The sequence below is a fragment of the Lupinus angustifolius genome, unplaced genomic scaffold (genome assembly GCF_001865875.1).
Source record: "Lupinus angustifolius cultivar Tanjil unplaced genomic scaffold, LupAngTanjil_v1.0 Scaffold_6_152, whole genome shotgun sequence".
Classification (NCBI taxonomy): Eukaryota; Viridiplantae; Streptophyta; class Magnoliopsida; order Fabales; family Fabaceae; genus Lupinus; species Lupinus angustifolius.
In genome coordinates this window covers 17,113-34,913 of record NW_017717588.1, presented here as the reverse complement: position 1 = coordinate 34,913, position 17,801 = coordinate 17,113, and the positions used below count along the sequence as shown (strand labels likewise).

Below are 17,801 nucleotides of genomic sequence, written 5' to 3'. Positions count from 1 at the left end.
TTAATAAATCATTTTTAAATACCAATTTTAAAACAAATTATAAAGTGTTTTTTTAAAAAAATATTCTTAAAAAGTGATTTTTTTTTTAAATTTTAAAAAATAATATTCTTAACAAACACTTTTAAAATTTGCTTTTTTGATAAGCACTTTAAAAAAGGTGGATTTGTGAAGTTTTTTTATAAGCACTCTTATTGGCAAGAATCTCTGGTGCAACATAATTGGCAGGGGTGTAAAAGTTCGGTTCGGTTTTTTACGCAATTTAGTGACCGAACCTAACACAAAGATACGGTTCGGTTCTACTCGATTAACCGTAAATTTTATTTAGACACCAAGCTGAACCATTCATTAACAGTTCGATTTTTTAACTTATTTAAAGAAAATCCTTTAAGAATAGATGAACAAAATTTGCATGGTATAGAGTCAATTAAATGAATACTAAATACATCAATATTAAAGTATTTAATACTCTTTCTTGTAAAACAATAATAATTTAACATCTCAACACACTACAAACTTGAAATTTTAGTCCACAAAATCTTCGACAATGTCCAACAAAATTTAAGAATGACAAACTTGGTACCAACATTTTAGTCCAACAGTAACACCCAATACTCCACATCATTTGTAATGTCCTCAAGTTCTTCCTATATTTTCTTTTAGTTCATTAATTTCTTTATTTAATTAATTTAATCTCTAAACATTGACAAAATGTATATTAGTTTTTTAGTTTTATTTCTATCTTCTCAATGGATAATAGAGATAATAGATATTTAGGTTTGTTTAATAATTAATTTTTTCTATTTGCGTCTTATTTATAGCCTATATGTATTAATAATTCTAAATTCTTAATCATATTTTATCTCCTAACTTTAAAGTTTAACCATTCAAATATAAAATAAAATTAATTTTTAATATGCGGTTCGGTTCTAACGGTTCCAAAATTTATAAAACCGTGAACCGAACCAAACTTAAATGGTTCTAAATAAAAAAAACAAATAAAAAATGAACCGAACCACGGAGCTGAACCGAACCGCATTTTATGGTTTGGTTCGGTTTCATCGGTTTCAAGTTTAAATCGGAATCGCTTACACTCCTAATAATTGGGACTTCCATAAGTTATATGCAACAGTCCATCATCCTGAAATATTTCATTTTGTTATTATATTATCACATTAGTCAATAACAAAAATGATATATTTATACTTTGCATTAAGATGTTGGGTAAAACACTAAGGCCGAAATCGTTTATACTTTTTTGATAAGCACTTTTTAAAATCACAATTGCAATTTTCAACTTTTCTAAAATGTGTGGAATTGTGCTTAGAAAGGTGAGAGAGATTTTTTATATTAATATTGAATTAATTGGAAAAAAATGTTTTTATTTTTATTTTTTTGGATGGGTTGGGTATCCATCCAAATGGATATACCAATGGATATCCATTGGATATAATGGATGGATTTGAATCCATCCATTATGAATACTATCCATTGGATTATATCCATTAATTCTAACGGATGGATTTGGATGGATTTTGGATTATGGATAATTTTGTCACCCCTACTAGTAAGCTTTTTCAATTCCTCATGTAATTCAACATAAGCATTATAAAATTCATCATATGGAGGGGAATCATATGAAGAAGATGAAGTTTCAGAATATACCTCATTTGTATCATCCCGACCACTCGAGTTGCAAGCTTCTTGTGTTTTTACCATTAAGCATAGTTGCGCAGACTCCTCCTCGTCGGATGTGCTTGATGTTGATTCCTCATTGGGCATATCCCATACTATATAAGCCTTCATTGATTTGAAGTCTCGAGGATTGATCTTCTCATATTCAACCTTCTTGAGGTAGGTTGGACATTGGAACCTTATATGTCTAGCTTTCCCACACTCGTGGCAAGTGAAACGCTCCTTTGGGTTTATGCCTCTTGGTTGATTCTCGTGCTTCCTTCTTTTGGAACCTTTTGAATCCTACTCTTTTCTTCAAGAACTTTCTGAATTTTTGTACCAGGAGATTCAAGATTTCATCGTCTAGATCAGAGTCAGAATCGTCATCCTCTTTAGCTTTTTGATCTAGTGAAGTGATAGCCTTGAGAGAGATGTCTTTCTTCTTCCTATCTGAATTATCGTGCATCATCAAGCGCCTTAAATCCATCTCGTGCTCTTGGAGTTTGCCAAACAATGTTGCTAGAGGCATGAAATCCAAATCTTTCGACTCCATTATTGTAGTTACCTTCGGTTTCCATTTCCTGTCAAGACAATGCAAAACCTTATTTGTTAGTTCACCTCTAGCAAAATATTTATCAAGGGCAACTAAATGGTTAACTATATGAGTAAATTGCTTATACATTTCACTAAAAGATTCACTTGGTAACATGTGAAATAACTCATACTCGTGTGTTAGCGCATTTAGTCTGGCGCACTTAACCTCACTAGTTTCTTCATGGGTCACTTGTAAAGTGTCCCACATTTCTTTCGGATTTTGGCATTATGAATCCCTAAAGAACTCATCATATGATAGGACCGATGTTATAATGTTTTTAGCTTGACAGTTATGTTGAACCTTTCTACGTTCATCATCGGTCCATAAACTTTTCGTTTTTTCTTTAGGTTCATCGTCCACCAAGTGGAGTGGAACGAATGGACCATTGACCATGGATTTTCAAATATCAGTGTCAATCCCCTTGATAAAGATATTCATGCGCACTTTCCAGTAGGTGTACTCCTTGCTACTAAATATTGAAGGGTAGTTTATGGATATGCCATCTCCGCTAAAAGGGTTATTGGAACCAGAGTATTATCCCATATTATCAAACGAATACACGGTCAAGATAGCACTTTCATACTAGCTCTGATACCACTTGTTGGGTACCAGCAGGTTAGAACACACCTAGGAAGGGGTTGAATAGGTGTATCGGTTACTTCTTTTGCTTTTCCGATATATTGCATAGATCTGAAAACTGATGCACTTAATTGATTAAGCTTGGTTTTAATCGATTAACCAGTACTTGGACTTAATCGATTATGCTTATGGATAATCGATTATAGCGAATCTTGCACTTCTTGATCTTATGGTTTCTTGCACAACAAGTTACCGATTACTAATCTTTACACAGTCAGTTGATTACATAAGTTACAGAATAATAGCCAAACAGATTATAATAGGCAATACATTGAAACTTATAGATAAATGCAATGATTTGAATTTCTAAGCCTTATTCAGAATGCTCTCACTCTCTAAGCTCTCTTAGTGCACTTGCTCACTCTAATGCAATGCATGAAAATGTATGCTCAAACTTATTTTCTAGTTATGCAAGTTATGCCACATGAGCTAGAATTACAGCATTTATAGAAACCACACAGATATTGTTATTAACCGATTATATTGTGTCTTAATCGATTAACGAGCTATTAAAAACTAATTTTATGTTATGTCTTAATCGATTGACCAATGACTTAATCGATTAACATATCATAGATTTCAGATTGGTAAGCTACTATAATTCTGATAATCGATTAACATTTTACATAATCGATTATGTTGTATAAACATTTGTTTCTTGATGAATGGTAAACTGCCTATATGACATGTGATCATGCAATACATGTTTTTCAAATATGTTATACCTTTAATGCACAAAACCATGTATGTATATGCATAAGTTTACTTATCATATAACTTCTAGATGTCATGTCTCAATTTTAGTCTTGTTCAATTTTAGTTCTTGTGAGACTCCCACCTAGGTTTATCCAACCTCGACTCGATCTAAGGCAATCATCTTAAGACATCTAGCAAAGTAAAATTACAAAGCCCTAAGTCTATAGATATCACCCTTGAGTCTTCGACTTGTTGTTTGTTGCAAGATCTTCAAACTTTCTTTGCATTGTCATTGTCTTCATCAAAACCAAGGTCAACTTCAAATATGCAAGTCTTGACTCTTGTACTTTTAGTAAGTGTATGCTATCTTTTGATGCTAACTATTGTATAATCCAGGAGAAGAAGTCTTGGAAGATGAGTGGTTCAGCTAAGTCTACTAATGGCCTATATGTCTTGAAAGTTCCTAAACACTCACATCATATAAATTTCTCTACTTCTATGTGTGATTCAAATGTATGACATTTTAGACTAGGACATGCATCACACAATTGTATGAATAAAGTAAGGAGCATTTTTTATTATGTTAAATTCAATAAAGCTTACATATGTTATGTTTGCCATCAAGCCAAACAAAGGAAATTACCTTTTCCCTTAAGTAATACTCATTCTTTACATATACTAGAATTGATACATGTTGACATATAGGGCCCTTTTTATGTCCCTTCTATTCAAGGATATGTATTTCGTGTCTAGTAGATATACTTAAGTTTATCTAATGAGGTGTAAGCCAAAGACCTCTAAGAGTCTACAAGAGTTTGTTTTAATGATAGAAAATCAACTCAACCTTAAAGTGAAAATTGTAAGGAGTGACAATGACCCTGAATTCAATATGAAACCTTTCTATACTAGTAAGGGAATCCTGCACCAAACTACATGCACTAATACTCCTCAACATAATAGAATAGTTGAGAGAAAACATCAGCATCTTTTGAATGTAGCTAGAACTCTATTAATACAAAGTAGGTTGCCCAAGATTTACTAGTCCTTTGCCTTAAAACACTATGCTCATATAATCAATATTCTACCCACTTATGTTATTGAGAATAAGACTCCTCATGAAGTCCTATTTGAAACTTAGTCTAACATGCACTCATTAATAGTCTTTGGATGCCTTTGCTATGTTAGCACACATAGTCACTCTAGAGATAAATTTGATTCTAGATCAAATAAATCTCGTTTTCTGGGTTACAAGGAAGGAGTAAAAGGATATGTTGTCCTTAACCTGACTACTAATGCCATAGAAGTCTCCTATGTGATATTTTATGAAAAGATATTCCCTTATACCCCTCAAGAATCCACGAATCCAGAAATGGATAAGGACTTGTATGAGAATTCTTTGACCAACCCTCTCATATTTGATAACATTATATCTTCCCATCCTGAAAATAGAATCAACATAGAAAGAGATAATGAAGAAACTAATGACCAATTCCCTAGAAATTTTAAAGATCAAAACCTTAGAAGAAGTAGTTGGGTTACTAAAACACTTATCTATCTCCAAGGTTATCATTGTGCCTTATTGAACAAAACTAGTATTCCTACATCTTTTACTAGATATCCTTTATCCTCCTGTGTAAACTATGATAGACTTTCTCATAATCATAAGTCTAGAATCCTCTCTTTAACCACTAACATTGAGCCAAAGACCTACTATCAAGCCATTAAATTCCCTCAATGGCAGGATGCTATCAAAAAAGAATTGTCTACCTTGCAACAAATTAACACCTGGATTATAACAAATCTACCTAAGGATAAGTCTACTATAGGATGCAAATGGATGTTTAAAATCAAATATAAGGCTGATGGAAGCATTGAGAGACATAAAACTAGATTAGTTGCTAAGGGATACACTCAAATTGAGGGGTAGATTATCTTGAAACCTTTTCACCTGTTGTAAAGATCTCCACTGTTAGGCTTGTCTTAGCTTTGGCTTCCATACATAATTGACACATTAAACAATTAGATGTTAACAATGCTTTCCTGCATGGAGAACTACATGAGCAAGTCTATATGACCATACCTCCTAGTCTCCCGAATGCTCAAACTAATAAAGTCTGTAAACTTCAAAAATCTATATATGGCCTTAAACAAGCTAGTAGGCAGTGGTTTGCTCAGCTTGCCAACTTTCTTGTCAAGCATGGGTACCATAAGTCCAAGGGTGACCATTCACTATTCATTAAGTGGTCCTTCAAAATCCTAATGACTATTGTCTTAGTTTATATGGATGATATCATCCTTACTGGTAACTACATTGATGAGATTAATAACCTCAAACAAATCCTAGATAAAACCTTTAAATCTAAGGACCTAGGTGACTTAAAGTACTTCCTTAGTTTTGAAATTGCTAGGCGAAAAGCTGTGATTTCCATGAACCAAAGAAGGTATGCCTTAGAGATTCTTTATGATGTAAGACATCCACTACCCCTATGGCCCCTGATGTACATGTTTGCCAAGATAACAATAATCATTTTGATGATCCCCCTACTTATAGGAGATTGATTGAAAGATTAATACACTTAACCAACACTAGGCCTAACATCACCTTTTGTGTCAACCAATTAGCTCAATTTATGGCTTGTCCTGCCACTCTACATTACATTGTTGCCATGAAAATTCTTAGATATCTAAAAGGGTCACTTGCTCTTGGATTATTTTTCTCTACTAACTTTGTTGTGCAGCTAAAGACCTATAGTGATTGGACATTCTGCTCAGACACTAGAAGATCAGTAAGTAGATATTGCATTTATCTATGTGATTCATTGATTTCTTGGAAATCAAAGAAAAAGGACTATTTCTAGAAGCTCTTGTGAAGCTGAGTACAAGGCACTAGCCTTAACTACTTGTGAGATCACTTGGATCAACTATGTATTAGAAGATTTACAATTTAATTACTCTATGTCTACCATATTTTACTGTGATAATCAATTTGCCACCTATCATGCTTCTAAACCTGTTTTTCATGAAAGGACAAAGCAAATTGAAATAGATTGTCACACCATAAGAGAGAATTGTAGCCAAGGTTTGATTAAACTCCTCCTTGTTCCTACACATTTACAACTTGTTGATGCATTAACCAAAGCTTTGGGACCAACTATATAGAAAGACATACACATCAAGTTGGATCTCATAAACATATGTGCCCAACTTGTGGGGGTATCAAAATTAAAAGATAAATTATAATGCTAATCATGATCATGTTATTAATAATAATGTGAGTAACTTGCCTAGAAATAATATGCTTAAGCAAGACATAACCAGAATTAGTGATGATGCTATACCAGCCAGAACCAATGGTGTTGTGTCCAGCCTCAAAGATGGTGTGCTTGTCCCAACATCAGCCAGTGTACTTATGCAAATAGCAGCCAGACCTTAAATCAATATGTGCATATTGTCCATGATTAGAGTCAGCAACAATGTTGATGCACTAAGTTTGGCTCGTGACTTATTCTTTAGCAAAACAAATTGCATACACCAGGACAAGGCCATGCATCAGTTACATCAGGCCTAAATCATGAAACAACATCAAATGCACCTGGCCAAGGTCACTAAAGGCGCACACATGAATCATGCCATTCAATGCACACCTCAAGCCAAGGTCACACATGAGGCCCACACATTAGGTCACACACCTAGCCAAGGTCCAGGCCAAGCATCAATCAAACACTGTGGTCAGAATTCAAGGCATAAGATCAATGGGCTTTCTGTTACTTGTAGCCCAAGTCATCATTTGGTTTATGTATTTTGTCATATTTAACACGTGCAAAATGTGTTAATTAAGTTAGTTGGTTTGTTAATTAAGTTGTTAAGGATTCTTCTAGGTATAATTTAGAAGAATCAAATTTGTATTAAATCAATTCAATTCTAATAAAAGTATTTAAGTATTTTTCATTCTCTTAATCTTTGTTCTTCATTCCTTTTTCACTTTCTCATATTTCTTTTTCAACAAGAAGACTTGATTTCCTTTTTCTTTGAGCATCTTGAAAACATATTGCAAAAGTTGATGGATCAATGTTGAACTAAACAACATTAGCGGGCTCAAAGTAGCGCCTCAAGAATGTTTGGAGTATGTGAAGAAGTATACATGATTTCATGATCACAAGACAGGGGTGATTTTGAGAGGGCAGTGGAAAATGTTAGCCACTATTTGAGTGGATGTTGCACTTTGAAAGGTCATGGCTAAGATTCCTGGATATTTTTATATATGAACGAGACCCTTTTGACCACAGTACCTTATTATAAAAAACATGATTTTGGGTAAGTGCCAAATAGCATGTTTTAGTTTTATTATTATATGGTGCACGTACATGTAGTTAGTTTTTGGTGTTACTTTAAGATCTATAGTGTGTAGTCCATGGGAGTTGTTCAAATATTAACTAATTTATTGTAACGATGGTGACTATGTATATGTATCGACAATGCACTCAGGAATCTGCATAATGAATTCATCTCATGATGCACTGAAAAATGTTCACAATTTGGTTTTCTAGTTGGAATAATGATCGATTAAATAGTTAAGGAAGCGTTTAAATGAGAAGGAATCATATGGAAGTATTTATGCATAAGTTTCTAGTTTGGGTTAATCTAGGATAATCATCTAGGGGCTCTTCACACTAGGAGAGATCATATATATGAGCTATTTGCTTAATTATATGATCAATATGTTAAGCATTTGAGAGAGGAGACTCAATTTATATCTAGGCATAAGCGAAATCTAAGTCCATAACATATTTTTATATTTATTATTTATTTGAAGGGGTTAAATTAGTTTAAATAAATAATATTGGTAAGTTATCTAATACAACTTGGAGGCTTAAAGTAAAAGATGAGAATTTTTTGAATGGCCTAATATACTTAAATGAAGCTTATTTTAGAATAGAATATTAGCAATACTTAAATTAAAAAAGGTTTCACTAACCTTATGTTTTAGGCGGCTACTAATTTGAGTATAGAAAAGGGACTTTTCAAATTACAACAAGGGCGGGACACATTATATATATATATATATATATATATATCGGTTTGTGTGTAAATGAAGTTAGTCTAATTGTTGAATAAATTTTAATATCAGAATATTGTCCAAGAGTAAAAGTCGACTTTTAATTCTTGAAAAGCGATATTTAGATAATCAAATATCTTAGAGGATATTAGTCTATATCAAAAAGACGAAAATACAATGGCAAGAATAAAGAAACATATGTGAAGAATTTGAGTAATAAGTATCAAAACGATTTCAAGCCATAATAAATGTTTTAAGTCTCATTTTGAGAGATGTATCAACTTGGTATAATATTGTTAAAAAACAATTAGATTATTTATGGAGTATAGTCTCGTCGGGCTGGGTCCAGTAACTGAGTCCGGCAAAATTTATGTTCATTTTAATTTTCGAACTATAAAATTATTTATCGATGTTCAATAATCATGTAATTCTAACATATAGTATAATCAAATTTATAGTATAAAAAATATCCTTTAGAGCATAGATGTTAAAGCTTTACCATATATGATGATTGAACGGAAAAATCAGTAAATCGATCCTACAATATCATATTTATACCATTTATGGAATTATACCTTTTAAAATTAACTAACAGTTGGTTTTCATTTAAACCTTATTGGTTAATATCAAACGTTTTCATTTAAAAGTATATATTTTTTATGAAAATAACTTGTTCTTTACTAAAAAAAAAAAGTTATTATGGAGGATAAAACACACGACCATTATATTTATTTCTATTTCTAAAATATAGTCTTACCATAAAGTCATATTTTGTTTTACAAATGACATAAGAAAAAATATTTGTTCAATTCTTTATTATATATAATTTGACTGATATAGGATTTAATTAGTGGACCACTCATTTAACTGTTATACCATCCTATCAATACCAGGATGGACATATGCTATCCCAAAACAGTGGGTTACTCCATGTGTCACTGTTTGTGATTGGTCAGAAAAATAATTAACTATTAAAATTTTAATTTAAATATATTTTGTCAACCAATCACAAGTGGCACATAGTGTGACACACTTTGTAGTACAACAGATGTGCTCCCATCAATACCATAGTCAGTTTTTTTGGGTACTACAAACTACAAAGTATATCTCATCACCTTTGTGGGTAAGAAATTAATCATTTTCGAGGTTCATGATTACGTTTCCTAACAAGTATCGCTCATAAGTATCGAACCCTCGACCTTGAAGATCCAATAATGTCTTACACTATTAGACTATCGCTTTATTGGTATACCATAGTTAATTTAATGACCAACCATTTTAGAATCCTTCTATAACTAGGAAACCTAGTTAATTGCCTCATTTGAAATAAAGTAGCAACAACCATGTGCTTGCAAGCATAGACAGTCATATTGCCAAATATAAGGCTATTTATTTTATATCAGACCTGGTATTAATTAGGATATGCAACAAATTGGATTGAGCAATACTGGTTTTTGTCTTTACATCTTAACATCTTATGGAATCGATTCAATTTGGTAGGTCCAATTTGTTTATTTTTGCCATATGCTTAGTAGGTATGTGCATGGTGGGTCATTTTCTATACTCAAATTTTCTCAAAGTTGTTTTAATGATTTTAGCCAAAATACCGTCTTCATGCTAGCTTCATTGTTATGATTTAGAACTTGGGCCACTTTCATGTCTTCATGCTAGATTACTACTTTATTATAAAGACATATTCAGAGGAAAAAGTGAATCTAGTGATTTACCTACAACGATGTAACATGTACACCAATGAACTTAATATTAGATTCCTCAAGAACCATTATCTTAATTACAATATTGAAAGTAAAACATCACTTTCCATTGTGTATACTCCAAACTCCAAAGTTCCACTCGCAACAAAAAGTATGATGTCATTTATGTTATGTTTGGTAGAAATGTGAGAATATAAGAAGCACAACATATCAATATGAATTTTGTAATGATTTTAAACAGAATATAATATACAATATGACTAGAGTTGGGGAAATTTATTATTTTGTTTCGCCCAAGGGGAAGTAAGCAAAAGGAAAAACAGTTCCATCTTCCACCAGGCACTAAACACTACCACATATACACATCAGTACATATCAATGTAAGTTTATCATTTGATTCCAATTTTGTTATTGTTTTTTTTACACAATCACACTATCAACAAAGAATGGACTATATATTGAACCTTATTAGCATATAATTTAATTTAACTTTTTTTTTTTGTATTATCAAATGTATTCATTTATCTTGACTTATTGATGATTCTGAAATTTAGCACGACCTTATATCATTAGACCAACACATTGTTGATCATTTAATTTAAAAATACATTAGTATTAAATTAAAGTTCAAAAAGTATATGGGAGAAAAATTGAATACGAAATAAATACATTAGCTTAGTATACTAAGTCACATTCTTGATAATATCCCATGAAAATAAATGATTTCATTCATATTTTATTTTAATATAGTTTATTTTAATGAATTTATCGTTAGAAATTTATGAAAATAACTTATTTTCCTACAATTTTATTCCTCCACTACCACGTGACCTCTATGATGGTGTTTCGCACGCGCTAATTTAGGACGTAGAAAATGGAGTTCAGGGATTCGTTGCCAACTTCCAACAACCTCCTCCCCCTTCGCCGGTGACGAATTCTAAAACACCGAAATTACCCTCCAATTTTTCGAATGCCCCTGTAGTTCCCCTTAACCTACTTTGGTAATTCATCATCATCATCTTCTCTTTCCATTTATTTCTCCTTATTTTCAATTCATCATATCACATTCATTACTATAGCTATCTTATATATCTCTATTTTTTATTTCCCATATTACCCCTCCCTCTTTCATTCTGTTATATTCAATTCTTCTATCCAGGTTCATTTCTCTATTCTTTTTTGTTTCGTTCATACTGATTCATGTGAAGGTTTGAAAATTTTGTAGTATGAACAATTGCTTTCTATTTGGTTTTTTATTTTTGATGTGTTATTATTGCTTATTAGTTAATGAGAATTATCTGCTTATGCATTACTTTGTTATCTTTTTTTCCTGCAAAAAAAATGGAGCAAGTTCAATACATGATGATGCTGCATTCCTTTTGTTTTTGTCTAACGTTGGGTAAATAAGTAATTTACTTAAGTACAATGGGTGCATTTTGATAAATAGTTTAGTTAAGTGCTTATTATTGGATCAACTTTTTTGAGCTTATTTTCGTAATTTTTTCTATTGAAATAAGCTAAGAAAAGTTTAAAGGAAAGTTATATGCTATTTTCATAGACTATTTTGATAAGCTTATTTTTGTAAGTTGTTCTAGTAAGTGCAAATAAGCTCTTTGGAATGTCCTCTATAGAATGAGCGCCTGGGTGGATTGTGGTAGATAACTAATTAAGTAATATGGGTGCATTTGGATAAATAGTTTAATTGAGTGCTTATTGGATCAACTTTTTTGAGTTTATTTTCAGAAGTTTTTCTGATAAGCTTTTGAATTAAGCTAAAGAAAGGTTATAGGAAGGTCATAAGTTATTTTCATAGAACGTTTTGATAAGCTTATTTTCACAAGTTGTCCTAGTAAGCCCAAATAAGCTACTTATAAGCTGTTCCAAACGTCCCTTATATAATGAGCACTTGAGTTGAGAGTGGTTTTAGGAATGCTTTGTATTATTCTGCTTCTTAAGTAACCCAATTAATTATTCTGCTTCATATTTACTTTCTCTGTGGGAGACAACAACCATTTTCTCCTAATCCTTGTGCAACACTCTAGACTTATTTTGTATCGTTGCTGAAGATTGCTATTCTTATTGTTTGCTGTGTTTATGATCTGGACTTGTAATGAGGGAATACCAATAGTGAAATCGATTGCTGACCATGATTTATGTGCCCATTTAGATAGGATGTTTAATTATCAAACTTTGGTTCATATTGCATGACGATCGTAATGAAACTTTCTCTAGGCTCTATGAGCTGGATTTTTTAGGGGAAGGAAGGGAAAGAAAAGACTTTAGAGCCATTTTACAAGTGTATTTCAGAGTTCCCAAACCTTTCTCTTCTCTTTATCAAGAGCAAGTTTTATTTTGGGTCTCTTGCTTTCTGATATGTACATCAGGCTAGTCTATTATCATACATAAAGGATCACCAAGTACACTCCAAAGAATTTCACTTAGCCCCCTTCTTTTTCATTGAATGTTGTGAACTTGTGAGATTTAGTAAAGCTTATTACTGTAGCATTCCATATATGTCTGTTTTTTTTTATTGTATCATGTATCAAAATTTTCTGGTGCATGGGTGCTGAAATGCATCCGGCCACACAGCCACACACACAGTAATAAATTGTTTTTCCAAGATACGCATGTGGATGATGTTTGAAGATATTGTATTTGTGAATCTACTTCGGGAAGTGTTGCTTAATGCATAACCACTCATTGGTTCATTGTGTTTCCTTCACCACTCACAAATCAGTTACTTTCTATTGGTTAAATTATGATGCTAAAGACTAAATTTCTTCTTCCTTTTGCAAGTGTGAAGATTGATGACAACTTGTCTGGTTTGGGAAACAAGAACAAAAAGCAATCTCTGTAGTATTTTGCTGGTGAGCATTACCTTCTGAGGGAAAATGTAAAGTCTAAACTTGTATTAGTTGACGGGATACTTGATGCTTTTATTTTTTCAATTGACACATTAGGAAAATAATGGAAGCACACACTGCTATCTCTGTTGACAGATCAAGTGCAAAGCAGCTCAATAACATGGGGATGTCTGAAGCACTTCCTTCATCGTTCCATGTCCTTACGATGCCTCTACAAGAGACACACCCCAAATTATCTGATTCGCAGATGGCTCTTGTGGAAAAAGAGCTTACAACAAGACCTATTATGCATTCAAGTTCCAACAGAGCAGTTGGCCATATGTTTTCGTCATCACCTGGATATTCAACTGATCTTCATCATTCATCCCTTTCACCTCATGAAAAACACTCTAGAAAAGGTCATTTCATTTCACAGTCAGTGAGTAACATTACTTCGTTGCCATTATCTTATTCTTCAAATAATGGACCGCCACCTTCTACATCAACCCATTATTTCAAAGGAAACAGTGTTTCCTGGAATACAGATGACTTTCTTGATTTTCCTGATAACACTTCAATTGATAATAGTCAAGTAGAGAGCAGTGCCTGCAGTATTATGGCATCTGAAGAGTATTCTAAGCGAAACGAGTGGCTGGCATGGGCTGACCAGCTTATCAGTGATGATGACACTTGTAATTGGAATGGTCTTCTTTCTGACAACATTCAAAATCTTGAACCAAAGGTTAGGTTTTTCATTACTTAAATCAATATTAGCTTGCAGCGTACACTGTTAAGTAATTTATTCAAGGAATGTGTTTGGTCTCATTATTTCTTTAGGTGGGGTGCCAGGTTGCAAAACCACTTTCACAATTTCCATCACGGCACCAATCCCAAGGCCATCAAAAACTTCCTGCTTCATCTGGAGAACACCGTGTTGGTGCTGCCCCGTCGTCCTCAGCAAATTCTGCACCAGCCAAGTCACGTATGCGTTGGACACCTGAGCTTCATGAGGCCTTTGTCGAGGCTGTCAACCAACTTGGTGGGAGTGAAAGTATGTCATCTCTATTTATCTCTTTGCAAAGTCAAGCCTTAGTTTATTAAACTTGTTCCTAATATTTTTTCCTTTTTTCTTTCTATAGGAGCTACCCCTAAGGGTGTGCTCAAAGTCATCAAAGTTGAAGGACTAACTATATATCATGTTAAAAGCCACTTACAGGTGTGTTATTTGCTTTACCTTCCTAGTTTGTTTCCGTGCATGATTTTGATGAAAAATATTGTTCTATGCCATGCAGAAATGCAGGACAGCTAGATATAAACCGGAATCATATGAAGGTACATAATATATGCTTTGTATTGTATGTACCTTATATATATAAAAAAAAGTTTTGTATATTGGTCAGAATGGGGATTTCATTGTCTGTGTAGAATAGCTCTCTGTAGGATTAAAAGCATTCATCATTCAGATAATTCTCATCAAATTTCATGTTAACTGGAAAGTGGAAACTAGTTTGTCCTTAATGGAAAAGTTTGAAACTTTCATAAATTTGCTTTCCAAATATGAAGGTATTGAATGGTGCAGGTGTGTAAAGTCTTACCTTGGCATTAGAGGTTCGTAACCCTCTGCATAAATATTTTTGTCATCTGTTTTCTGCTTCTCCTTTTGTTCACGGTGTAAGAATCATTTTTTGTCTGTATGCTGTTGCATGAGGAAATTGTTTAAGGTTAAGTACCCATGGATTCTTCTATTTTTGTATAAATGACTTGTGAAGCTGCTAAATTTATTTAGAAGTTATGCCTATATCACACACATATGGCTATAAATATGCAAGTACTGTATCAAGTAAAGTAAGACAAGGGATTTTTTAATTTTGTGAAAACTCTAGGCTACAAGTGCCATATTTATGGACATACAAGAATCTCGGTATGCACTGGCATGTACATCTATATACTTCTTTAGTTTTATTTTTGTATGAAAACCAAAGAGAATCCGGGGGTATTCAATTTTCAGTAACTATTTAAGTATCTAGTAACTACATTATCATGTATTTTTTGAAATTTAGTTTAAGATTTGTATATTATAGAGATTTAAGATTATACATTTATACCCAACTCTTAGAAATCTGTTATCGACCTGCTGTTCTGCATTTGATGTCTGAAGTAGTGTTTACTCTCGTCTTTAAAATCTGGAGTAATGCTCCTGTGCAGTTTAGAAATGTTCAATTTGTTGTTTACTGTTGGCAGGATCTGCAGACAAAAAATTAAGTGCCATTGGAGATGTGTCATCTCTAGATTTGAAAACGTAAGATAACTAATAATGCTATTGTATGCTATTTCTGTTATGTAGTTTTGCTGTATTTCTCAGACTATTGATACATCAATTTCAACATTTTATTTTCTAATGTGACGTGTCTAATACAAATGTTCTCCATAGATGTTATATATTTTATATGTGGCTCCTAAGCTCTTACCTTCAATGTATAAACCAACCTCAACATACAAAAGAATGTGGCTTTTGACATTTGAATTGTAGGCACCAGTTTTCCATCTATCATTGGTGTTAGACTGATAGTCATTCTTTTGTGTTGAGGCAAAAATTGCATGTTAAATTATGCTAGTTTATAATTGTATTCTGGAGATGGACACTAGCACTCAGGACTGGCATGTAACTCGAATTGATTTTTGGCTGTAAAAGTTTGTTTCTTTTGCTGGCACTCCTGGCAGTAGTTTTTCATATCTTATAACTTAACCAGAAGAGAACAGATAAACAGAAAAATTGGGAGAAACTTAATGAAGGGATATAAGGAATAAAATAAAAAAAGGATTTTTAGACGTCAATTCGGTTAGTAACAAGGTTGTCATTGGATTAGAGTTCAAGGATCAGGAAGGGACTTTTTGATAGTTCTCAGGGATCCAGGATTAAGGCTATAAGATGGTTAATAATTTTTTGTTCTAATGGTAATTTTCAGTCATATTTTATGTGCAGACATGAATAGTATTTGTTATGCTGACTTTACCACTTCATTATTGACAGTGGTATTGAGATCACTGAAGCTCTGCGAATGCAGATGGAGGTTCAGAAGCAGTTGCATGAACAGCTTGAGGTCTGAACTTTGTTCTTTGGGGAATTTCCTTCTGATATGTCCGTTGAATTGTTAATAGATTAGAAATATGTTTTGAAGGCTTGTTGCAAGCTCTATTTCTGTTGCCATGACAGTAGATAATCAATATCTTTTGCTCAATGGATTTAATAGGAACAAACTTCTTGTAGGACTTACTAGTATTTAAATATGTTTGTGATTGTGAGCTTGGTGAAAGGATTCACAGGAGTATAACTTGCCTATAAAGAAAGGAGTTAATATTGTTTTAGTGTTTACCATTCATCTCATTTCATGTATTTTAGTTCCTATTTATATGAAGTGCAGAGTTGTACAATTATGTGTTATTGGTAAAATTGTAGTTTTCATTACATGATCAGTTTAATATGCATTAACTTAATGTCTTTCTCAATAATCATTAGTTAGACTCATATTATTGTAGAATGTAGATACCTGTGATGTGATCCTAAAGGAGAACTCATTAAAGAATGAAATCGTACAAAACCGGAGGATCACAAATCCTCTAAGACCTGCATAGAAAACAGCAGCAAAGGGAAAGAGGGGGAGCATGGGTATCTTTGGCTGCATTTACTAGAACTTTTGTTTCTTCTATAGAGCATTGAACTAGTTTCTGTAAATATTATTTGGCATGTAGTTTATCATGCCAGTAGAATTTAATGGTATAGTACTTCATTTATTTTATGATTGTCTTGTTTTTTTTTCATGGTCTGATACAGTTTTCCCTCCTTTCTCTGTATTAGATTCAAAGAAATCTACAGTTGCGAATAGAAGAACAAGGAAGGTATCTACAGATGATGTTTGAGAAGCAATGCAAATCCCGCATCGAACCGTTTAAGGCATCATCATCTGCCATTGAGAGTCCATCTGGAGTGCCTTCTGATGCTATAAAAGATTCTTCTTCCAAAAGTGAATTGGAGGCCTCCAAAGTGAATGAAGCTAATGGCATTACCACAGTTGAATATGCTACCAAAACTCAAGCTTGTGAGAGTCCTAAGCAACATGCTAGTGATGATAGTGTCTAAGTGCAGATGAGTAAGCCTTATGATCTGCAGAATGAGAATTAAACTGACAAGAGAATACTGATTCTTCATAGTTTTTATTCTAGTAAGGAAGACTTGGCTGATTGATGACTGGAGCTCCATGTTGTGTTCAATGAGGATTTTATGTACCTTTTCATTTAGTTAACAATCCAACAAACCTTAGATTAGTAGTTGGGTCAGCTACTTGTATCATCGAGCGATGTTATAATACTCCATTATATATTATGTCCATTGAATATTGATCTCTAAATCTTTTATAATTATTTTCCTTCAGATTTTTCTTGTCTTCTTTACCTCTAGAAATTGGACTAATCTTCATTTGGTCAAAATTTTCATCATATGCTTTTACTCTGTCAACACTAACCCAATGGTAGCCTTTTTCTTTTGGTGGCATCACTCACCTATCAGTATTTGGTAATGTGTACTTTTC

The 17,801-nt window shown here is 33.0% G+C and overlaps 1 protein-coding gene across 7 annotated transcripts; it reads left to right on the top strand.

Moving 5' to 3' along the window:
* Positions 1 to 11,231: 11,231 nt before the first annotated feature.
* On the top strand, positions 11,232 to 17,585 carry LOC109337454 (protein PHOSPHATE STARVATION RESPONSE 1-like). 7 transcript variants are annotated; one of them, XM_019574426.1, is made up of 9 exons: positions 11,232 to 11,373; positions 13,169 to 13,239; positions 13,333 to 13,957; positions 14,065 to 14,266; positions 14,355 to 14,431; positions 14,508 to 14,547; positions 15,457 to 15,514; positions 16,247 to 16,316; positions 17,072 to 17,585. In XM_019574426.1, exons 3-9 carry the CDS (start codon positions 13,340 to 13,342, stop codon positions 17,351 to 17,353), a joined length of 1,347 nt encoding a protein of 448 aa, XP_019429971.1. In that variant the 5' UTR covers positions 11,232 to 11,373; positions 13,169 to 13,239; positions 13,333 to 13,339; the 3' UTR covers positions 17,354 to 17,585. The 7 variants fall into 7 exon arrangements, with proteins under 7 accessions (XP_019429971.1, XP_019429972.1, XP_019429975.1 ...); XM_019574427.1 differs by having other exon boundaries at positions 11,233 to 11,373; positions 13,372 to 13,957; positions 14,053 to 14,266; XM_019574430.1 differs by having other exon boundaries at positions 11,233 to 11,373; positions 13,169 to 13,265; positions 13,372 to 13,957; positions 14,053 to 14,266.
* The last annotated feature ends 216 nt before the right edge of the window (positions 17,586 to 17,801 follow it).

Bases quoted from the DNA above. Each gene is read 5' to 3' on its own strand.
- LOC109337454 (XM_019574424.1), top strand. From the start codon at position 13,340: ATGGAAGCACACACTGCTATCTCTGTTGACAGATCAAGTGCAAAGCAG. The intron at 13,958-14,052 runs GTTAGGTTTTTC...TTATTTCTTTAG, and splicing joins TTCAAAATCTTGAACCAAAG to GTGGGGTGCCAGGTTGCAAA. The intron at 15,515-16,246 runs GTAAGATAACTA...CATTATTGACAG, and splicing joins TCATCTCTAGATTTGAAAAC to TGGTATTGAGATCACTGAAG.